Source organism: Lynx canadensis, chromosome F2 (assembly GCF_007474595.2).
Source record: "Lynx canadensis isolate LIC74 chromosome F2, mLynCan4.pri.v2, whole genome shotgun sequence".
Lineage (NCBI taxonomy): Eukaryota > Metazoa > Chordata > Mammalia > Carnivora > Felidae > Lynx > Lynx canadensis.
In genome coordinates this window covers 44794705-44808846 of record NC_044320.2, presented here as the reverse complement: position 1 = coordinate 44808846, position 14142 = coordinate 44794705, and the positions used below count along the sequence as shown (strand labels likewise).

The 14142-nt window shown below is 37.5% G+C and overlaps 1 protein-coding gene across 1 annotated transcript in view; it reads left to right on the top strand.

Annotated features, from left to right (window-relative positions):
• The window catches only part of SLC26A7 (solute carrier family 26 member 7), a 118537-nt gene extending 105138 nt beyond the window's left edge, over positions 1-13399 (top strand). The window contains exons 15-18 of the mRNA XM_030304438.2: positions 4335-4435; positions 8889-8943; positions 9022-9125; positions 10366-13399. Of these exons, the coding sequence (XP_030160298.1) occupies positions 4335-4435; positions 8889-8943; positions 9022-9125; positions 10366-10401 (296 nt within the window). The 3' untranslated portion in view covers positions 10402-13399. The remainder of the gene's footprint in view (positions 1-4334; positions 4436-8888; positions 8944-9021; positions 9126-10365) is intronic.
• The last annotated feature ends 743 nt before the right edge of the window (positions 13400-14142 follow it).

Below are 14142 nucleotides of genomic sequence, written 5' to 3'. Positions count from 1 at the left end.
CAAACTTAGTGGCTTAAAACAACACACATTTATAGTCTTAAAAGACAGAGACTGAAATGAATCCCACAGGAGAAAATCAAATCTTTGTCAGGGTTGTATTCTTCCTGGAGGCTTTAGAGGAGAATCCATTTATTTCCTTGCTTTTTCCAACTTCTGGAGGCCATCTGCACTCCATGACTCCTGGCCCCTTCCTCCATTTTCCAACCAGCGGTGTGGCATTGTCAGATTTCTCTTTGACCTCTTCTTTCATCACCACAGCTTCTCTGATTCCCACCCTCCTGTCTCCCTCTCCTAAGGACCCTTGTGATTACATTGTGCCCCCCCCCGGATGACCTAGGTTAATCTCCCTGTCTTAAGGTCCTTAACTTAATCAAATCCATAGAATTCCTTTTGCCATGTAACAACATGTTTACAGGTTCTGGGGATTAAGATATGCACATCTTTGGGGGGCATGATTCTGTCTACCACACCAGGTCAGTCCTCTATGTCCTTAACACTTTCTGCGTGATTTTTCCGGCCTTCAGAAAATTTCAAATTACTGATTCAATCGGCTGACTTCCTGGTGTGGTTGTGTCTATTGAGGGCAGGGACCATCATCTCTCTTGTTTACCACTCTCCTTGCCTTACTTAGGACAGCACTCAGCCCAAAATATGTCTGTATTGACTGATTGCTTGAATGAATGAATGAACAAATGAGTGAAGAACAAATGAGATGCTCGATAATATGAGTACGTGTTTTCCAAAGAGAATGTTACAGTTCTAAATATTTCGTATCTCCTTGGTTTTTTTTTGTGAAAAATTAGAGATGTAAATCTGCTTCTCAATAGTTAATTGATATCAACAGAAAATTCCTTCTCTTAAAAAATTATGAGTGACTCACAGACTGTCAAGAACCTTTTGAAGTATATGAAAAGCACTCCTAAATTATGCAACTATGAATACTTTTTAATTAAAGGAGTTAATGAATATTCTACAGGAGAGAGCTTGCTTCCACAGTCTGGAGTTAATTGCCCACCCACACCTGATGGTTAATTTCTTTCTGAAATGTTGTTTTTTGTAGATAAAGCCCATCATTTACCACATCCCACATGGGTATAGATTAGTTGTCTCCTTTGCACATGCTCCAAGCTTACCTCATTTTGCTTAAGGCAGGATATTAGCTGTGAATTCACTTTACTCTTTTCTACGACAATGTGATTTTTATTGCACTGGTTGATTTACTTAGAAGCTTAGAACACAAGGTTATAGCCATAAAATCAGTACAATAGCAGAACCGAGAGGGTACTGTGTAAAAGAAAACTTCACTTGTTTTGGAAAGATTTCAGAAGTGTCCGTTCTATTTAAATTTTCATTTGAGAGAATTGGTAACTTACCATTAAAGATGTCTTCTTTATTTGGAAAAGGCATTATGAATTGCTTCCCTTAAAATAGCTTACGTAAATTATTATCTACAACTACATGGCACAATTCTTTTTTTTTTTTAAATTTTTTTTTTTTTTTTAATTTTTTTTTTTTTTTCAACAATTCCTTTTGTCTTATTCTATTTTGTTTTGAATGGCCTGCAAATATGCCCATATTTTGATTAAAGGAACAGGAAAGAGGAAACTGGATGTAAAGTGAAAGACAAAGCAAGCCGACTGAGACCATAGAAGGGAAATTTTTGTATGGCTGTTGATACAACCCAAACATTTTTATAGTTAACAATCTATCACCGCTTAAATTATAAAATAACCAAAAGAAAATATAAATAGTGACAAGTACAGTTTACAAGTGAAATTAAGTGTGATAGGATAGGGAAGAAAAAAAAACTTGGTTCTTAAAGAATTTTCTGTACCTTTTACCATCACTTTCTGGTCGTTTGGATCCAGTGATCAATCCCTCTAAATAACATCTACATAGATTGTCTTCTCATTGTAGTATTAAGTTCAGACTGGCAAATAAGCTTCTTGTGAACTAGCAGTGGCTTCCTGAAGCACCAAGTTGATAAAAATTGTAAAAAAAATACCGTGATTGATTAGCCATGTCTGTCTGGCTAAGGGATGGGGATGATAGAACTCATGCCATACTGTAATAGTTGTAGATAATAATTTATGTAGCTTCTTTTAGGAAAAACAATGAATTAACATGCTTTTGGACATTCTGTCTCTGTACCTCTAAACAAAATGAAATAGCAGTATCTATACTCCAATTATTCTAGTGTCAACCTGTGTGTGTGTGTGTGTGTGTGCGCGCGCATGTGTATTTATGGGACTAAGAGGTAAGAGGAGTAAATATCAATCAACATTCCACTATTTGCCTTTGCTTTGGATATGAATTTTTCTTTTTCCTGTGATCTTAATCCCCTCCTATCTCTGTTCATGAGCAGGGCACATTATATCTAAGGATATAAATAAGAGCCTCTGCATTAGTAGAGGTAGGTCCCGTGTTTAATTAGGCAAAGAGTGAATGGTAATGATTACTACTGAGTGGTCCATAAGAGCTAAATTATGGTAGCTTTTAGGTTTAAAGTTCTAACTTACCATTTGGGGCCAATGGTATATAGCCTAAACCTATACTTGTTGGCCCTCCTGTCTAGAAAAGAAACAGGAAAACAGAAGGCACTGCTGGAGTGCCTGGCACACATTAGGTGCTCAATATATGTTGGTTGCCTGGGAGAAGGAGGAGTTTGAAATCTCAAACTGTCATTAGCATTTAATTACAGCTGTCCATATAGTTGGAATAGTCACGGTATGTCTTACTTTTTGGAATCCTATACATCCTGCAAGGCTCCTTTTGCATGAAGCCTTGAGTGACCACTCGAGGGACTTCTTCTTGTAAATTCCCATTCTTTTTCATTTGTCATGTCATTTATATACCAATCCTACCCTTGGCACTCAAGGATGAGCTCCTAGAAGAAAGGAATAGTATTTTACTTACATTTGTATCACCCAGTACTGTGTTGAAACCTTACAGTTTGAACTACATTTGAACTACTGTGTTCAAAAAGTTTCCTAAACATAGTACGTGCTCCATAGTTGTCATTTCAAATAATAAATATGAATATAAATCTGAAGCTGAAACTTGGAAACAAATCCTATAGCTGAATAACTTTGTAGCAGTTCTCTTTTTCCTAACAATTACTGCTATATATAAATGTTCAATGTTTGACACTCTTTTTACCTCTAAGCAGCAGTTTTCAAAAAATACACAATTTCCCTTCTACTTCCCTCCAATGCTGAGAAACAACCATATTCCCACATTTTTGTAGCCACGCTAGGGGAAAAACATGGGTATTTTAAATAGCAAAACTATTCCAATTAAGAATTTATTTCTTCAGAGGGACACCTGGGCGGCTCAATCGGTTAAGCATCTGACTCTTGGTTTTGGCTCAGATCATGCTCTCACAGTTCATGGGTTGGAGCCCCATGTCAGGTTGACACATGAGGAGGCTTCTTGGGATTCTCTCTCTCCCTCTCTCTCTGTCCCTTCCCTACTTGTGCTGTCTCTCTCTCTCTCCCTCTCTCTCTGTCCCTCCCCCACTTGTGCTATCTCTCTTTCTCTCTCAAAATAAACGAATAAACATTAAAAAATTATTTATTTCTTCAGAGAATTTCATAATAATTAATGAATTGGAGTTTATCTGATAGATTTTGCCTACTAACCATAGAAGTATCTTACCTCACATGGTCTGCTCTGAGAGCCATATCAATTCTTAGAGGGACCTTGTCATTGCTTAGAAATAAGTCATTTCACACAAGGAAACTGTGGCCATCAAGACGTCGGCAAATAAGAGGTCTTGATCTCCTACGTAAATTTTTTTCCCTATCGGGTACATTGAGAGGCAGATTTACTGTGAACCAAATCAAGCTTAATTTTTAGGGTCCCTCACACACATCCCTTCCAAGCCCAAGAGACAAGCCCCAGCAATGAATCTCCAGACACCACAAAACAGGGCTCTACCTCAGGGCATACCCGTGAAGGAGCCTGGGTGATATTGTGGACAGAGTGCTATTCAGAAGGCCTGGAGGCCTCGATTCTAGTCTGTGGTTGGCCCAGACTTGCCAGGTGTTCTTTCAAAATCACTTAAACGTGCTGAGCTTCCGTGCGTCTCTCTGTAATTAACCTATCCCATGTTCCTCTCAGAGTTATGTAAGAATTACCTGAAATAACGTTCAAATAATTAAAAATTAAAGATTTCAGAAGTCATTAGTAATTCACTGAAGAATAAAAGACCCGAGGAGTGTTTGGAACCAGTCTTGTTGCACATGAGGCCACTGTTACCTTTCCACGGTTCAACAAAGTCTGCAGCTGAAATCTCGAATTCTCTCTAACCCAAGTCTCTGTTTCTCCTACAGAAGAAGCTTCACAGCCATGCCCCAGTGAGAAATGCTTTTTAATCCTGGATTGCAGTGGAGTAACCTTTTTTGACTATTCTGGAGTCTCCATGCTTGTTGAGGTATTGTGTTTGGACTGATTCTTTCCCTTTTCTTCAGTAATGGGGGTTTGTACCACCTACTATCTCAGCTCTGGGGTCTTGAACCCATTGTTTTAGTACTCATCTCACTCATTCTCCCCAAGGAACATAGAACTTTGCAACTCCCACTGCCATAGATTTGTGTTCAGATGATCCCATCAAGCCTCTGGTGTGTGTGGGGGGGTATCAGTGGGGGATTCACGTGGGGTAGTCAGAGAGAAGAGAATGCAGGCGTGAGATGTAGTGAGCACAGTGCATTATGGGAAGTCAGCTTTCGGGCTTCTAGAAAGAAAAGACCCCTTTGTGAGAAAGTGGCCTCGGTGATGGAAGGATGTTTTCTCTTACCCTCCTCAGGGGTATAGTTTGACCAGATACCATATCTGATTTCTGGAACAGCCGCCAGTGCACAGGCTTTTCTCCATTCTATCAGATGACGGTGCTGACTTCTCTACCCTATGATCTTCATGGTGTCTCCATGACCTTGGTGTGCAAAAAATAAAGCTGCTTATTTCTTCAAAATCAATATAGCTCACAAGACATTCCAACAGATGGCAGAGCACCTAGTTTTTCCAATTCAAGGAAAACTCAGACACTTCTGGATTTTTTTTCCTCTACTTTTTTGAGTAAATGCTATGTCAACAGGGAAGTTAGCTCCTTCTCGTTTCCATTTGTTCCCTCCCTCAGTGTCCTAAATTTGTTGGGGGAGGCTCTTGAGGATAGAAAAACCTCTGTTCTTCAACAAACCTCAGCCTTCTCCCAGCTTCTGTGGCCTGGAGCTCAGCTTACCTGTCTCTGGGTTCTGCTCCCCAGAGATTCCCTACCCTCACCTACTAGTCTCCCCCATGGGTAGCTTTGTATTCTGCCAGAAACTTAATCAAAATCCTGTGAAAATTTCTGGAGCTCTTTCTCTGCTCATCTCCCTCATTTCCTCGACTCTTCCCCACAGATCTCACCCACCTAGCCCTTCCTGAACTCCAGTTCTGACTGTAGCTCAGGGAAGCTCTTGCATTTTACTAAGGCCTCCATCATGCTCTGGCCCAGAAGCTGCTTTGTGCAGAACGCTGAGATACTGGAGAACTTGCTTCATGTGTTTCTTTGTTTCAGGGAACTCAGTCCTGTGCTCCTTGTTCTCACCGTCTGAAAACAGTTGTTTGTATATTTTTGGTCAGTCGTCTACTTATTTATGGAGGATAGGATAGTCTTGTATTAGTTACTTATCAGGGAAAGACGTAGAAATCAAAAATGGACTTTTAAAGAGTTAAGATCAGTAGTTTCCAAACAGTTTTACATTATGGGTGTTGGTTGTTTTCCGTGGTGTTGCGTAATTGTGCCTCTATTCATTTATAAACATAAATTTGCAGTGTCCAACCTTCCAAATTCAAGATAGTGCAAAAAAAAAAAAAAAAACCTGAAAACATAGTGCAAAGATCACCTTTAGTATCGCTTTCCTATGGAGATAAGGCTGGGACTATGGGGAGGGGAAGATGCTTAGTGTGTGACTGTCAGAGAGTGTAGTCCCAGTCCTGTCACACTGGCTACAAGGTGTTATCCAGGGTTACCTCCTGGATCACTGTGTATTCGTCTTGTGAAAATGATGGGACAATTTTGTTTCATTCAGCATGAGCAGATATTTAGAAAACAAATTGTGCAAAAACAATTGCATTTTAAATATCCTAGGCCTTAAATCTAGTGGCAACTTTCATTATGTCACCCTTTTGCCTAATTAATATGCTTTTATTTTCTCGTTGTTGACTATAAAATCTTTGCACAGTTTGGCATAGAGTTCAACCTGAATATGTCATGTTTTCCTGCATCTAAATCTGGACTGTAGACAGATATTTCTTCACTGGGGCGAGGAGGTGGGTAGGGGGTGGGTAGGGGCTCCTTGTGTTCGGGGGTGGGTAGGGGCTCCTTGTGGTTCGGCATTTCTATTTCTTCTGTGTCGCCAGGGTCTGGAAGCGTGCTCTTAAGTGTGTGTGCAGAAGACTAGACTCACTGGGGGTGCTCATCTACAGTGCAGTCTTCTGGGTCCTAGTTTTGGTCCAGGAATCTTTATTTAAACAACCACAGGTGATTCTGAGGCAAGTGGCCCAAGATCATATTTTGGGAAAAACAAGATTAGGATTGATTGTCCATTTACTGGGAAAGACCAGTATGTGCAGTTTTTGTTTACTAGTATTTTAAATTTATTTTGAATATGCTCAAATGTTCATTAGCTGCTCTCTCTAGACATTGCACATCAGGATTACAGTTTGTCAAGAGGAGGAAATGATTACCTATTCCCACGGAGTGGGAATTCAGAGGAATCCTAATAATTTGGTACAGGACATATTAAGAAAGGTGTTTTTTTTTGTTTGTTTGTTTTTGTTTTGTTTTTTTACATTCATCTTCATGGTCTTAAAATACTACATAATGGAATTATGGGGCAAATCAACCAATGCGTTTTATTTTTAAATTAGCAGAAAATACCATTTGCCCTTGGCCTGGTTTCTTCCATCTGTGTATAAGAACATCATCAATTTTGTGTCCATTTGCCCTTTTTAATTTCCTTATTACTACTAAAGTTTATTTCATTATGGTTACAGTAAATTGTGAGGTATGATAAGAACGTTAGCTTTAGGGGGCGCCTGGGTGGCTCAGTCGGTTAAGCCTCCGACTTCGGCTCAGGTCATGATTTCATGGTTCGTGAGTTCAAGCCCCACATTGGGCTCTGTGCTGATGGCTCAGAGCCTGGAGCCTGTTTCAGATTCTGTGTCTCCCTCTCTCTCTGCCCCTCTCCTGCTCCTGCTCTTTCTTTGTCTCTCAAAAAATAAATAAATGTTAAAAAATAAAAAGAACATTACCTTTAAAGATAGATACATTATGATGTATGTTAAGAACATTAGCTTTAAAGATAGATAAGTCCTATCCAAATATTAGCCATATAGCTAGTTGCACGATCTGGGCCTAAGCATTTGCTTTTCTGTGAACTGGAAGTAGAAATACCCACTTCATGAAGTTGCAAAGCTTAGCAATGATGTATTGCAAAGAAAGCACACAGCCAAGTTTCTAGAAATTAATAAGTACTCAGTAATTCTAGCTCTTATAATTTGTTCTCGTTTTGAAAAGTCATTTCTTAAAATGCAAATAATATCCTTGTGACTAATATCATTTCATAGTTCCAGCCACTGAAAGAGGGTCCAGAGTAAAGAGCCGCAGAGTCTCTTGAGCCATGCCTGCGTGTCTTCCCACTTCCTACCATTCCTGGATTATTTCCTTAGTCACTGCAGTGGTAGGAACATTCCCCTAGGAGTTATACAGGTTGAAGGAAATGGAACAAGTTCTATTTATTCTTCTGCTTAGGACACGGGGAAGGTCAGTGATTATGTTTATCAACATCAACAAACCACCTGCAGCAATGTGTGTGTGCCTCCTGCGCTCCAGAAAAAGTCAAACACTGACCAGTCACCTTGAATTAATCCTTTTCACTTACAAAGACAGGAGCCATTTACTCAATGGCAAAGTCTCAATCCATGTATAGTTTGTTTGTTTGCTTGTTTTTTCATGCTCAGAGTGACACATCCGCCATTATTCTACAGTTGTTCTAAAATATAACTGCTTACTTCTGGAATCATATAAGGGAATATTTTTGGATATATCATGCATATTCTTATAATGTGTTGTAAATGCAACTTTCTATATTTTATATGTAAGATACATCTCTATTACATAACCAAATCCATCCTAGAGTTGCTAAAACTTCTCAATTTATTGTCACTGAGTTTCATGGGCTGACTTTGGTCTGGGTGAATTTAAAATGAAAGCCTTCAGTAAGGTGTTCCTACCTGATATTTCCTAGGACCTGAATGACGCAAGACTCTAAAGTACACCAAGCAAATTAGTTAGGATCTCTCAACTTGATGGACTTTTAAAAATGGAAGTTGGGCAATCAAATTTGCCTTCGATTATTTTGGTTCTCAGTTCTCCATCCATACATGGGATCTGAGAGTACATGAATATGCACAAATTGTTGTAAAATATTAAACTAAGCAGTGGGTCAATAGTGTTCATCACTTTTGTAAATGGGTCCTTCCGATAAGAGAAGGTTGAGAACAATTTTATATCATTCTTAAAGGGAAGGAAATGTGGTCTTTTAATTTTTATTAAACGATGTTTCATTTATTACATGAAAATTTAAGTAGCCAAGCTTAGTTGCAGTAAAAGTTAAATACCCTAGTGCATTAATCTTAGTTGGCTAAGGCAGTCTCTTTTACAAGTTTGTCAGGGGATGCCTGACTGTGTAACAATGCCTCCCTCTGGTGGTCTGACATCATAAATATTGGCTTTTTTTTTTTTTTTTCTTTTAAACTAGATACTCTTTTGTCTTAAGTCCGCCTTTTTCTTTCCTGCCTGCTATGATGAACTAATTGTGGGTATACTATTTTAATTCTTTCAGGTTTACATGGACTGTAAGAACAGGAGTGTGGAAATATCATTAGCCCATTGCACAGGTAAGGGAGGAATCTTGGCTGACATTGAACATGATCCTTCTGCTACTCTATCTTTACATTACTTGTGTTTTCTTGTAGCTTCCTTGATAAAAGCAATGAAGTACTGTGGAAACCCAGACTCAGAGAATCCAGTTTCTTTTGAATCAGTATCTGCCGCTTTAAGTAACATCTATTCAAATAAGGTGAGCCACGCAAGTTGGCATTCAGGAGTTATAAGAAAAATCAGAATGTAGAATCAAGGGCTTTGCATTTTTTTATATTAACCTATTACCCCAGTAGTATAGAAAATCTATTATAATTTTCTCCCTCTCAGAGTCCTCTGCTACAGCAAAGGGATGTTTCCATTCCTTACTTGGATCAGTCATGAACATTGTTTAATAATTTGGGTCTTCTAACAATATCACTGTTTAGAGGATTTGGGAATCACCTATGAAGTGCATTCTACTTGCTTGTAAAATAAATGCTTCTTCTAGGATCCATGATCCTGGGAATTTGAATCCACCTCTGTCGAATGCTAATACTTTGGACTTAGCCTTATAGCTTTTTTTCTGCTCCGATACCCTTGCCTCTCAGTTCATATTGCCATCTTTGGAAATATTATTTGCAGAGTCCAGTGCTCCCATGATATGAAGTGTCAAAATTATCTTCCAAATACTGGCCTTTATGGTTAGTTTTAGAACTGTTCCCAAAGCTTTGACATCCTGCAATTTTTCATTAGCTTTGAATCATTTTGCTTTCCGTCATCCCTAGAACAGCATTCGGTGCTTCCCAGAGTCATCCCTATTATATTCAATCAGAACAGTATGTATTTGTAAAATAATAAAAATAACACAATTATTATTATTACTATTATTATACACCTAACATTTATTGAATATTCATTATATTCCAGAAATATCCTAAGAGCTTTACCTGTATTAATTCATTAGATCTGGAACATAGATACTATTATTTTTTTTTAATATTTTTATTTATTTTTGAGACAGAGACAGAGCTTGAGCAGGGGAGGGGCAGAGAGAGAGGGAGACACAGAATCTAAGGCAAGCTCCAGGCTCTGAGCTGTCAGCACTGAGCCTGACGTGGGGCTCGAACTCACAAACTGTGAGATCATGACCTGAGCTGAAGTTGGACGCCCAACTGACTGAGTCACCCAGGCGTCCCGTAGATACTATTATTTAACCTGTTTTTAGAAATGAGCAAACTTAGGCCTAGGGAAGTGATACCACTTGTAAGTGGGAGAGCTGGTTTCGACGTCAGCAGTCTGACCTTGGACTTGGAGCTTTAAACCTCTGTACTCTGATGTGTGGTAGAATGTCTATCTGCTTAACTTGGCTGGGCAGCTTGCATGAGTTGCTACTTTCTTTGATTGTGGTAGCAATTTAGGAGTCGAACATGTCCTTTTTTCTTCCTCTCCTATTTTAGAATTTGAGCAAACTCAGCGATCACAGTGAAGTCTGAGACCCTGTTGCTACAGTACAGCTCTTGTCTTTAGCAACTGCCCTGAAGAGGCCATACTCTGACATTTTGCACACCCTTTTTTGTTGCTGAGATCCTACAGATGACCTCTACTATAAATACGATGTGACTTAATAACCGCATAGCCACTGGTCAAGATTCACCAGGAAATTTCCTTAATCTTTGTTAGTAAGTAGGTTATCGTAGAGTTATTTTGTAAAAATTGGTATGCATTTAGTTTTTTCTGTACTGAGAGGCAAATACAAATTTATTTCCTTTGCCACAGTATTTTGTGTTGTTTTATGTCTGTTTTGTTGTAAGTTAACTTGTAAAACTGAGAAATACTTTGTCATAAGAGATTTAGAGCATTTGCAAGCCATTTGTAAAAACCCAGCATCATCTGTAACTAATACATAAAAACAACTTAGCTAATGTGCCATTTTCCCCTCCAAAAACATAAAAAGGCCATTAAACATCAATAAGATTAAATGTTTCTTTATACAATATGATATGAAATTCACAGAGATGAAGTCAAACAAAAACAAATGACAAACTAGAATCCATTGTTCTCCATATCTTTCCATGAAAGGAAGTCTTCAGCATTATTTTCAAGATAACTCGTATCCCAATGACCAAGTTCTTGAAATTAGTCCGTTTTACTACGAATATTGGAAATGCTTAGCCCAAATTTCTGCATTCCAACCCCAGAAAGTCTCTGTTTTACCTTAGGTTTTGTTGGAGCCAGAGCATATGGAAGTTGCATATTTTATACTTTTTCACAAATATGATTTTTAGATGAGAAAATAAATACCACCAGTAGAATAGCTTTGTCCTATTCTAATACAATTAACTGTAGTAATTTGGGACTTTCCTGTTTCAGAGATACAATCAATATAATACATTTATCTCCTTCTGTCCAGATAGATAGATAGAGAGGTCTCCATAGGATGTTTTTCTTTTGTTAGAGTAGGACTTGGATATGTGATTATCTGTAAATCTACCAAATCAGCAGGGTAATTGACAAACACCACAGGCCAGGGTGACCTGAATAAATTATCATTTTCATGCGTGTATATATATCTGCAATCACATACAATTACAGAGGTTCATATTTTTATCAGGTGATTTGATACACTTATGAAGAAACTCATTTTCGAAGATAGGTCTAGGTATATAATTATGCTTACATTTGAAAGTGTGGTAACTGTTCTTGAAATTGCCAGTGTAACAAAGAGGCAGGCACTTTAAAGTGCATTCAAAAAGTAGGGTGAAAACAAAATTTAAAGACTGGCCATTTGGGTATTTTTGTGGGCATCTGTATGAAACTTCGACTCCCTGCCAAGTGATGTAATGGTCCCTAACAAATGTGTGGTAAACGTTCACATGGCCCTTAATTTTCACATTAAATCATAGGTAGCACAGTGCGTTAAAATGAAAGGGAATAATAAATGTTGTTAATCTCATAACTTACCCTACCATTTCAATTTCAGTTTTTTTGGTTGACATGAACTAAAAAGAAAAGTCTTTGTCCCAAAGGAAGCCTCAATCTTTTCATCACTAATTTGGATCAAAATGAGTGAGGCCAACCTTCATTCTCATCAAATATGGTTCCAAGAAAAAGAGGGGGTAAGAATTAGAAGGAAAATGTCCTTAGAGAAAGGAATTTCACTCTGTTTTGTCCATTTAAATTATCCCAATGGTGGATGGTGGCAGCTTTTACCATCCGAAATCCATTGGTGTTGGCATGTAAACATAAGTCAAGGAAAGTTAAGAAAAGAAAAAATATTTTTGCTGTGTCTGAATCAATATTTTGCTCTGTAGCTTTGGCCTATAATTAAATTCATGCACTGCAGGAATTTTATAATTTGTTAGAGATTATGGACCATGGATGCCCTTCAAATCATTATGGTTAATCAATGGGTGGTTTGTTCTATTTTATTGTTAAAGCTGACGCAATACTGTCTGGGCAGGTGTATTTGAATGCATTTCTATGTTTATACTAGAAGTTTAATAGATAAAACTTTAAAGCCAATAACTTGAGTGTCAAATGCTAATATTATTTTTAAAGTAAAGGAAGACCAAACCATACACCCTGTAAAGCTCTTTGTTCTAAGTCTTCTTCTGCATCCCAAGGTCGCAATGACCATTAACATGGAAGAATTCCTTGCAATTGAGTTCTGAGAGCCCAAAGTTGACTTTTAGTTTTATACACACAAGATTCTAAAATATACATATTTTATGTATTATTTCATAGCAAGCGTTAACAAAGGAACTATAAAATTATCTTGATGCTAGAATGTTTCTAGTTGTGCTAAATTATTTTTATGAGATCACCTTATTTTTATATATGATAAACTACTTCCATATTACTTATTCTGGTAAAATAAAATTCGAAAAAATTAAAACTGACCTATAAGAGTGTTAAGGACCCAATAGAGTGACATATATAAATTAAGCATAAAATATGAAACCAGGAAAAGACCGTTAACATTACATTTATGCAAATTAAATGCCCTTAAATTTTACCATTTATCTTTCATTTTAAAGGTTATTTGCCCCCGATTATATGATTCAAGTGTTATAAGGTCTAGCTTGAACTACTTTGCAATAATTTATTTGACAGCTCTCTATTCTATAAATGCGTAATGTAATGAGGAAAGAGATCTTTCTTTTTTAATGAAAACATTAATGTGTTAATACCCTGTATGGATAATGTTTGACATTTAGTGGTTACCAAAATATATTAGTATGTTGTTGAACATACATATGCCTTAGAAATGCACGTTCTGTATTCTGTGGGAGTTTGTTGCCAGATTTCAAATGAGTTCAGTGGTGCCTTCATAATCCAAAGATTTTTAGTTAAAAATCATGTAGTCTAATATGCTGCACTTATTTTTCTATATTTTTCAATGCATTTAATCATCTCTTTTATAATTCTTTGTACTAACTCAGCATGTAACAACCAATTTACATGGAAATAAATTGAAATATGATAACTATTATGCTTGACTGGATCTGTGTCCATTATTTCCAAGTATTTACTCTCCTGCAAAGCAAATAATACATATTGCTTTCTTAGACTGACCACCATGTGTTGAAAATTCCTGGAAGTATCTATTGTTCTTGGTAATTTGTTCTTATAAAATATCAATGTAGGATTGTAAGATATTATGCTTTAATTTATGGACTGCTAATAAGGGTACTTTTTGCTGCAAGACAACATTTGCACGATCCTCTTTGACCAGGTTTACATCTTTTATGTTCTAATTTTATTTTATTTTATTTTTTTTAATTTTTTTTAACGTTTATTTTTGAGACAGAGAGAGACAGAGCATGAATGGGGGAGGGTCAGAGAGAGAGGGAGACACAGAATCTGAAACAGGCTCCAGGCTCTGAGCTGTCAGCCCAGAGCCCGACGCGGGGCTCGAACTCACGGACCGCGAGATCATGACCTGAGCCGAAGTCGGCTGCTTAACCGACTGAGCCACCCAGGCGCCCCTTATGTTCTAATTTTAATGTGTATATGTATATGTTAATTTTTTTATTTGTTTGGGTTCTTCCTTTATATGCTGTTGTTTGTCTTTCCTGAGTTTCTGGTGTTTTATACTATTTCTAGTATTCTAGCACTCCAAGTTCAGTATTCTTTAGCATTTTATTTTATTTTTTTTATCTTTTTTCAAGTTTATTTATTTATTTTGAGAGAGAGAGCGAGAACAGGAGGGGCAGAGAGAGAGGGAGAGAGAC